Genomic DNA, 9,751 nt, shown 5'->3' with positions numbered 1-9,751 from the left:
AACATTCAAAGAATTATAAAACCGTATCCTCACGACTCCCACAGACCGTTGTTAGTTCTTTAAAACACGATCAGAATATTTATTATGTGTTAAAGATTTGATTTTTTATTTTGCAAATTTAGCATTCGTGAACTGAATAAAAAAATAATAATTCTGTAACCTGTTGAATAATTCTGTAACCCTATTTTCCTGATTATCATTAAATGGGGGTCCGTAAAAAGAAAATTAAAAAAAAGTCTCGTCTGACAAAAAGTCCCATCTTCTCCCACTCTACTATATACATAATATTATACGAGGTTGTGTTTTCAATTGAAGCAAGTATGCAACAAATATATACATCCAGTATAAGATAACAATCCAATGTTATAAACCATGTAATTATGACTTCCCTGTCTGAATAAAGATGACAAAAAGTTTGACCCAACGATCGTAATTTTATGATATGTTTTGTACTTAATATAAACTTAGTAAAAAGACGAACGACAAATACAAAAGCAACAATAACCACATCTTTAAAACAGTAGCAAACAGGAATAATAAGAAGAATAACGGAAACTTTATTTTGAAAACGGAGTCTTGGCCAACAAATCAGCTGGAACCTCGTTGTATTGCATCATAGTCCTAAAAACAAAGAGTTAGTAATGTTAGTATTGAGATTAGTAATGTAGTATTTTGAGAAAAAATCATCAATTGAGAATTTTGAGAAAAAATCAAAAGTCAAAAATCAATCATTGTCATAACACAGGTGTTCTGATACAAACACCTCATGTTTGCTTATGATTTATCTCATGAGAAACTTTGTGGGTGACAATTTAAAATATGAAAGCAACGTTGTGCCTCAAATCGCAGCCTCCAGTTGAGGCTGGTGCGCTAACCACGACACCTGACTAATTATTATTATTAATTTATTCAAACCTCCATTTATCTTTTAGCATGACAGAAGTTCGGTCCTGGAATTTGAAATGATTCAGAATCATACTCCATTGCCCAACCCCAAACCTACGCACTCCATCAAGAAGATTCTTCTTTTCCCAAGTCAACCAGAACTAATGGGAGTGTGTGGGATAAAGTGTTAAACATTTTTTTAGGTTAAAAAAGACATTTTTAGGTTAAAAATAAATATTCGAGTTAAATGAATAATTACAAGGTTTTTCTGTTCCATTCTATATGGATAGCAGCTTACAGCAAAGCACCTGGGAACTAGGCATAGGTTCGACTATTACCGAAAAACAGAGCCACCATTAAAATTTAGAGTGTATGGAAATGTTGAAAATCACTTGTTGCAATGGTTTATTGGTTTCTAATGTATATGGATGTGATCCTAAAGTGAGACACACTGGCAGATATGACATTTAGAACTTGGGATATTTCTACAAATAAATTGCTATGGTTTGCTGTTATATTAAGAGTGATCACCCATTTTCTGGAAAAAAAACACTGAAAATAAAAGTACATTGTCTGTCAACAAATAAGCAAACCAATCAAACGAATTTTGGTTAATTAGAACAAAACAAATTTGGGAGTTATTTTTATGCAGACTTTACTAACTAAAGAAACTATGTAAAACTAAGAGGCAACAATGGTTTATGTTTACACTGTATCAACCATAAATGATTACCTTTTTCTTGTACCTGACAGAGACAGAATTCGATAAAAGTGTTTTTCTCTTTATAGTTTTTGGTTCCAATAGAAATGAATCATCCCAGGTTAATTGTTCACCCTCTACATCCCATAAAAACCTTCTCTTAGAGGCTTCATTAGAAAAATGAGAGATTTTACAAACAAATCAGTTTTATAGAGATATATGGGAAGTAGTTTTACATCTAAAGAAATTCAAAAAACGTCGCAAAAATTTTACGCATGAAATTTAAAGACTGCAACATTTTTCGCTATTAGGGGTAGTGTTCAAGTAAAAAATGTATATTTATTATTTAGTACTCTTGAATATCATGTTAGTTTTATATCCTCAAAAACAGGCATGAAAAAAATGCCATGGTAGATTAAGCTTCCACGGCAATTACGTTGCTACAGCGACGCGATAATTTTTCTCACATTTTGCGGGCGTTTTATTTTTCAATACTTTCTTAACAGCATCTTCATCTGATCGATCTTTTGCTGAGGAAGAAGATTCAACTTCATCGGCATCCATGGATTTTTCATTCTTTTTATTTTCAACTAATGTTTTAGCCTTTGACAATAAAAATGTGTTAGAATGAAAGTGCAAAATTTGGAATACCGTAAAACTAAGGATTATGGTAACAAGGGTTATAGGGAACATAGGCATAACATGTTTTTTGTTGAGTTTAGGACAAAATCTTAGAACCCAATTGATTAATTATGTATAAAAACAGCATTATAAAAACAAAGACTTTACTTTTGATACACTCAATATACAGTGTTGCCCTAAATAAATAATAATCACTGACCGTATCAGAATCTGCAGTGATTTTCTTTCTAGTGGGCAGCGTTATATCACCTAAATTAAATAATCACCATTATAAATTAGAACGACCAGTTCTAATAAAATACCATTATAAAGAAGGTGGACTATAATTTGGTCAGTTTCCATACCTCATGTTTGGCAACTTAGTTTTAGTTTATTCACAAATGTTCTATCTATGCTTAAAAATAAAGAACAGAAATTCTTAAATACAAATGCAGTCTCTGTCTCTGGATATAAATGTGTAGTTTTTCAATTCTCTTCTCATACATACTAAAAGAATAGGCTTGGATATGATAAACACTTACTATGACTGTCTTCACCGGAACTGAAGTCAAACCTTCGCTTTCGTCTGTAAGTTAATATACATTACAATGACCACTGTTATTTTCAGGCTTTTAAAGGAAAAATAAAGTAAGTAAACATAACTACTTTAAAATAATAAAAAAGCAATAAAGCATCTCTTTAACTTTTTATGCGATACATTTTGCAAATTCTACTTAATTTAATATTTTTCCCTCTTACCTTTTTTGTGTAGAAGTAAATTTACTTTTCTTTTCTAAAAACAAACAGAAATTAAAGGTTTGTAAATTAAAATTGTGCGGTCTCTGCAGAGGTTTAGATATTTGCTAGTACTGTTGCCAAATATTCCAGTGAAGTGAAGTAGGAATACACATCAAGTTAATGGTATTTAGCTCTACAATGACAGAGACATGCAAACTAACCACAGTGGCATAATCCTAATATACAGCTGATACAAAGACACAAAGCTTTTTCAGATTAATCCTCCAAGGTTTTAAAACAGCGATGACAATTTGTGTTTTAGAACTTTAGTTTTAACCCTAAACTGTTACCCTACTAATATGTTCATGTACGAATAAGTAAAGCCAAGGTTTGTTACATTCACCACATAAGTTTAAAAAGATTCCTCCTGTAGGAAGAATATATCACTTATAACCAAGTGTAACTGCATTTTAGCAATGTCAACCAACAAAACTGCAAAATTAGTAAACCTCTTTTTCTTGCTGTGTTTAGCTTTCCAGCCAAAGTCATGTTTTCACCGTTATCTTCCGGAGCAGATAAGGATTTACGTGGAGGATGACACTCAGTGACTTCCACTTCTTCTTCAGAAGATGACTCCACTGTTTCTTCTGACTTTTCCTGCCTCTTCCCCAATAAATCTTCATTAGTATCTATTTGTGTGTCTCCATCAGTTGTATTGTCATCAGAAGTGTCCATGATTTCAATTTTTGAATCATTAGGAGTTTTATTAGAGTTAGTTGAAACACGGTTTCCATTTTTAATGGGGCATGCTGGGGCATTTTGGGTGCTTTCATTCCTATCTGCACTACTATCTTGCTCGAGTATAGCAGATTTGACTACGGTTGTCTCTAATACTTCATTTGCAGCAGATTCTTGCAACTCTCGGGCAGCATTTGAAAGGGTTGGTTTTTCTGTGGGATTTGCAGAACCATCTTTAGTGCCCTCACCCTCGGAACTTGTGTCAGCTTGCATGTCATCACAGATAAGGGTACTAGCCAGCTGGAATATATAAAAATGTATAAAGTCCAATTATTTGGGAAACTATTAAAAAATAACAGACTTATATATTTTTTATTAGAAAAATATTTAGCTTTAACTTTTTAGTGAAATATCAACTTAAAATAAACAAGCAACTTGTGTGATGGGAGAAACGTTAGGGGTAGTTGGGTCTTGAAGTTTAAAAATGTGATACCTACGACAAAACTGTGCCGTCTATATAACTGGTGTACAGTGAAAAATAACTGGGAATCAACTGAACACATGTTTGATGATAACTGAATTTGCCTAGATAAAACTGTTAAATACTACCATGGTACCAATATATGGAACTTACTTGAGGTGGAGAGATGAACTCAAGATGTTGTTTCTTGACTTTATCCTTACAACCTTTAATAAATAAACTTAATCTAATAAATATTACAAGCGAACAAAATACCTGACTTTCTTACCAGATTCCTCAGTTATAGTTTCTTTTTTATTTCTAAACAGATTTTTTTATTAATATATATATATATATATATATACAACAAACCCGAAGCATAAAATTTAAAAAAAGGTGGACCTGTACAAGATTTAAGCCACTAAAATACTAAGCAGAAAATACCCGATTACACACTAAATTTTACATTTCTTTTTGTTGAGCAAAATAAAAACTAAACCCAATATAATCTACAGAAACAATATAGATATAGTATTTGTATAGTATAAAGAATGAAAACATGGACCATCTTAACCTCCAACAATAGGCCTACTTAAAAACTTGAAAATGTCATGGCCATTTACGAAAAAGTTGACACACCTAACTCTTAGAAATAAATACAAATAAAATAAACTTACGTTCCTTGTGATTGTGAATCTGAAAATAAACACAAACCTAATATTAAATTGGGTTTACTGCATAATCAAATACACCTTGACCTAACAGTAACAACAAGCTTCTATGCTAGCAGGTTAGACGGACTTTTAGAATTTGCCTTAAATAAACATGCAGTATTTTAAAATACACAAAGGCCAAGTAACTTTATTTAGGCTGAAAATGCTTTGACATATAAGAAAAATAGAGTGTACACCTTTTATTTATTACATGGGGAAAATTAGTTAAATATATGTGAAAATATGTTAGTGCATCATGCCTATGCTTATATATATATGTGTGTGTTTATGTAAGCTGTAAGGGCAAGGGGCACAAACGTTTTAGCGGACACATTATACATACAATATACCTGATCGAATTTTACTCAAATAATCCTCATACGCTGCATTTAACAAAGGATCGAGTATTTCAATCTTCCCATCATCATCGTGGTCGTATGAGATGAACTTGCTTTTTAACATCGTTCTCCATCTATGATGTAATAAATCACTTTAAAGTAAATGAAATTCATTAAGGCATTGTGCATTGTAACTGCGGCGAAAAAAGTGCTGTGCTACTAAATGCAATTACATCTCAAATCTTATATGTCACATTGTCATCTGTGCACAAAACACCTTTATTTTTACGGCAAACTAAGATTTTTAGCACACTCAGTATGTTTCATCTAAGAATATCGCCACTGCTTACTTTTATTGTTTTTTTTTTGGCAAAAGGAGTGTTTAATATTGAATAGTAAACATATACTACCTGTCCTTCAAATGGTTACTTTTCCTTGAATAAAACGTATAAGAATGTAATATCTGCGTCCAGTTGCCCAAACCACAAGTTTTCACACCGTGAATTAAATGAACACTTTCCGTGATTGTGAATGCCTAAAAATTTGTGTTGAAAAATGTTTTTCAAGACACAACAATTACTATATAACAATTCTTACGTTTCGTCTTTTGTTGCTATTAATGTGTATTCGAACCATGGTTTTTCTGTGAAAGAAAACAAACTTTAACAAGGGTAATAAAAGTAAGGGGTGCATGAGGTGTATGAAGGTATATCTGCAATAATTTTACACCCCCTTGAAACTTTTTTAATTTAAATTATATATTATATATAGTAACAAATGGTAGGGACATAAAAAAATAACCCACAAAGTTGTAAACCTGGGGGAATTATATTTTTTGTAGCATAACCTTAACCTCGAATACTATAAGGAAAGAACAGATGTCAATGTTATGACAAACATTGCAAAGAAAAATATCCCCAAATTACATTAACAGCAATATATATATTCCATCCTAAATGGGCTAAAACTAACAGCGCTAGCCAGGTTAACTAACAACAATAATAACAAGCACTTACTTGGTAGCAGTTGTACTGCTATCATTTACTTGACCATGTTGGTTCTTGGCAGCTGGTGGTATATTTGTGCTACCCTCTCCTGGGGTTAAATCTGTTGCCACACTATCTGAATTCAATAATATGGTTTCCATGTCTGTATATGGATCCCCTGAAGTAGTTTTATTTGTATTTTTGTTTACTGTCTGCAATTTTGTGTGTTTATCCAGTTGTTCTGCTGACAGTTTTTCTAGTGAAACAGATGGGATAAGAGAGTCCATTGCCCCTAGCAGTTCCATGGTGTTAATTTGAGCAATATCATCGTCTCTGTTATCGCCAGGCATATTTGTGTTTTCAGTCATAATTTTGTCAGTGTTTCCAGATAAGTTTTTGGCAGAGGTCAATTTTGACATTTTGTCTTTGTTCCGGTTATCATTTTCAACATCAATCTCGGAAGTTTTAGGAATTGATTCGGACACAGATAAATACTCTTCATCACTCTCAGATGATCCTTCTTCTTCCTCTGCTTCATCCAAACCATTCTCTTCAGACATATTTTCACTGGTTTCTAAGATTAAATTCATGAAAATCTTTTTTTCGCAGTTTCAGAAAAAAAAAACGAAGATTACCAAATTCATCTTACCTGAAGTAAGGGATTGCTGTAAATTAAATCGCTCCATAAACTCTTGATGAACCTTTAAATAATATAAAAACAGATTAATTATTTCTTTTTGTGGTCTTGCAATGTCCAGCGATGTGGTACAGTTGGCTAGCCCATCATTGTGGGTGTATGTTTCCTTGGGCAAGACACTTACAAGCAGCAGCTCCAACCCATTGGTCATTAATGGGTTATCTAAATTGTCAGCAATACGATACAACATTATAATAAAAAAACAAACAATTATTTACAAAGTTACATACGAGGTAGCTCGAAAGCTGGCACGCGATGTATGAAACAGAACATGCATGTTATAACATACAACGACTGTTGTTTTCGGCCTTAGCAAAGATAAAGCAAGCTAGATTTATTTATTTATTCAATGCATAAGGAAAACCTGTTGGTAAGAATTGGTTACTCTCATAGTTGAACCAATATCCAGATCCCATAATTTTACAACAAACCTTGGATATGAATGATACATTCACTTCTCTACAGAGGAAAGAGATAAGTTTTGCAACATCTCGCTGAAAACTTCTTATTTGTTCACTAAAGTCATCCTGACTGCTCTCCATGGATGCGAGGTTGGAGAGGAGCTCCATCGACTCCTAAGGAAGATTTAAGAGGGATTATTATATCTTCAAACTGTTAGGGTATTGTAATACATGTCATCCTATTAAGTTCAAAAAAAATAAAGTGACCTACCTAAAATACAATTATGGTGTGTCGGCTAATGGTTAATACACACACACACACAGTTTTTTGACAAACATATAAAATCTAACTGATTAGAAATATGCAGTATAATTTTGAGACTACTTTGTATAGACATGTAACAGCATATTATTATTGTTAATTACTAAAACTTATGGGCTAAAACATAGGACTTCATCGGTTTCAAATGTTAAGGCTGGCCAGGCATTCCTATTGGTGTTGATATGCTAGTGGGTAGTGGCCATGGCCCATGGGTATTGTTGCCATAGTTAATTTTGAAAATTATTTCATCAGGTTGCTTAAATCTTTGGACAATCACATTTAATTAGACATTAGTATATACCAAACACATCGTTGGCGATACAATAGATACCTGCATACATTCAACCAGTTATAATACGCTGCAGTTATATAAGGCAGGTCCATGCACAGCATACTTACAATAAATATAAAAATTCATTAAAAAATTAAATTCTTATGGAACTGACCTCTAATTGAAACTGTATTAGATCGGTTGCGTTAGGTAGCTTGTGTTTCATTGCAGCAATGTCCTTAAGGATGTCTGGAATGTCTTCCATGTACATCATACAGTCACGGAGATCTAGTCAAATAAATAAACCGTGTTCATATTAGTGTTAGTGACTATGAAATCCAGTTTGTAGAATATGGCAGTTTGTGACGATATCCAAAGTGCAAGACAGTTATTTTTAACTGCACACGCACAAAAAAATTGGGACACAAAATATTTACTTATGAGGCTATCAAAGCCACATTAAAGAATTATTTTAATACCACATAAGATAAACTGTGTGGTTTTTAATATAAGTAAACCATATTTGTAAATAAAACAATGTAGACCTGTATCTTATACAGTTTTAAAGATACCTTTAGGGTTTAAACGACTAGAAAATCGTGCTAGAAGATACAATAACCGTGTCAGGATTTTAGAGTCATTTTTAGAACCTCGGATGAAATCCTTGACTTCAATAAACTCTGTAACAAACAGAAAGTAAGGTAATAAAGTGGTATTTTGCATATATTTATGTGTATATAGATCGTTTGTAACAGACACAAGTATTGTAAAGGCAAATTAATTTGTAAAACAGTGCATTTTTTTAAACTGCGCAAATTTATTGATTTTTATTTAAAATTATACTTTTATTAGAATGAACACTTCAACACCGCCACTACTAGTTTGTAACGTATATACCTGGACAACGTTCTCCATCTGTATCGATGAAAACTTTAATAATCTCCTCATACCAATATTCATTGCACCACTCCAACAGTGTGTCGTTTTTGCTCATTCTGCTCCAATTATCATGTACTCACTATCTAAAAGTAACGGTATCTGAACAGTTATCTAGTTCAATATATATATGATTTATGAATGTGTAAACATATCAGAATCAAAACATTGCTTTAAAAAAATCCCCGCCATAATTTGGAAGGGGTAACAATACTCTGCAACACCCCGAAAAAAAATTGACTATATTTTTAACAGACATGTAGTAATTGTAACAAAAAAAGTATAATAATTGTTTTAAAGATAGATTTGTTGAAAAATTGGTTGTTTTATTTTTTTTCATGCAATAATTTTGATTGTGGTTGAAAAAATTAAAGCGTCGTGTGTCGACAAGTTGGCAATGCGTCACCCTTAGGTAATAACTCCGTCTCTAGTCAACCGTGTTAATATTCTTCATTTGCAAAATGGCGCCACGTTCGAAAGACGGTTTGGCAAGGGGAAATATAAGGGATCAAAACATCAGTAATTTTGCTGCATCCCAAGCTTCAATTGCGATCGTTTCACCACGAAAGTTGGACAAAAGCCATGTGGAGTTACCGGAGTATTGTTTCACCTGGCTCGATGTGTTTATTGTTGTGGTTTCGATGGGAACATACATTGCAGATATCGTAACAGGTATATGTTTTATATATGGGTTTATGCAGATATTTGGCCAACTATTTCATTACCAAGGCAAAGAAATATGGGAACGTACCACAAAATTCTGCATTAAAAAAAGTCCGTAAAACGCCAAAAATGTATGTATGTAACTTACTTTATCCTCGCGTGGCCGGAAAACGACAGTCGTTATAACACGGTTGTTCATACACCTCGTGCCAGCTTACGAGTTACCATGTATGTTACTTTGTGGGTGATTATTTTTTTTGGATTTTTCCATTTTTTTTGTGT

At 32.8% G+C, this 9,751-nt stretch overlaps 2 protein-coding genes across 2 annotated transcripts in view; one reads left to right on the top strand and one right to left on the bottom strand.

The window, feature by feature from the left end:
- Positions 1-418: 418 nt before the first annotated feature.
- LOC100177249 lies at positions 419-9,055 on the bottom strand. Its single transcript, XM_002123895.4, has 20 exons — positions 8,768-9,055; positions 8,443-8,550; positions 8,046-8,158; positions 7,308-7,451; positions 6,829-6,880; positions 6,210-6,753; positions 5,791-5,836; positions 5,604-5,728; positions 5,206-5,327; positions 4,820-4,838; positions 4,432-4,463; positions 4,317-4,369; positions 3,454-3,982; positions 2,966-2,999; positions 2,749-2,792; positions 2,427-2,476; positions 2,053-2,188; positions 1,619-1,752; positions 916-1,046; positions 419-621 (listed from the first exon to the last, which is right to left on the bottom strand). Exons 1-20 carry the CDS (start codon positions 8,862-8,864, stop codon positions 558-560), a joined length of 2,577 nt encoding a protein of 858 aa, XP_002123931.1. The 5' UTR covers positions 8,865-9,055; the 3' UTR covers positions 419-557.
- Positions 9,056-9,223: 168 nt separating this feature from the next.
- LOC104265836 overlaps positions 9,224-9,751 on the top strand; it is a 7,616-nt gene continuing 7,088 nt past the window's right edge. Inside the window, exon 1 of the mRNA XM_009860769.3 lies at positions 9,224-9,478. Within this exon, the coding sequence (XP_009859071.1) occupies positions 9,268-9,478 (211 nt within the window). The 5' untranslated portion in view covers positions 9,224-9,267. The remainder of the gene's footprint in view (positions 9,479-9,751) is intronic.

The sequence above is a fragment of the Ciona intestinalis genome, chromosome 7, assembly GCF_000224145.3.
Source record: "Ciona intestinalis chromosome 7, KH, whole genome shotgun sequence".
NCBI classification, from domain to species: domain Eukaryota; kingdom Metazoa; phylum Chordata; class Ascidiacea; order Phlebobranchia; family Cionidae; genus Ciona; species Ciona intestinalis.
The sequence above is the reverse complement of the archived record's forward strand: the minus strand, read 5'-3'. Positions and strand labels throughout refer to the sequence as shown.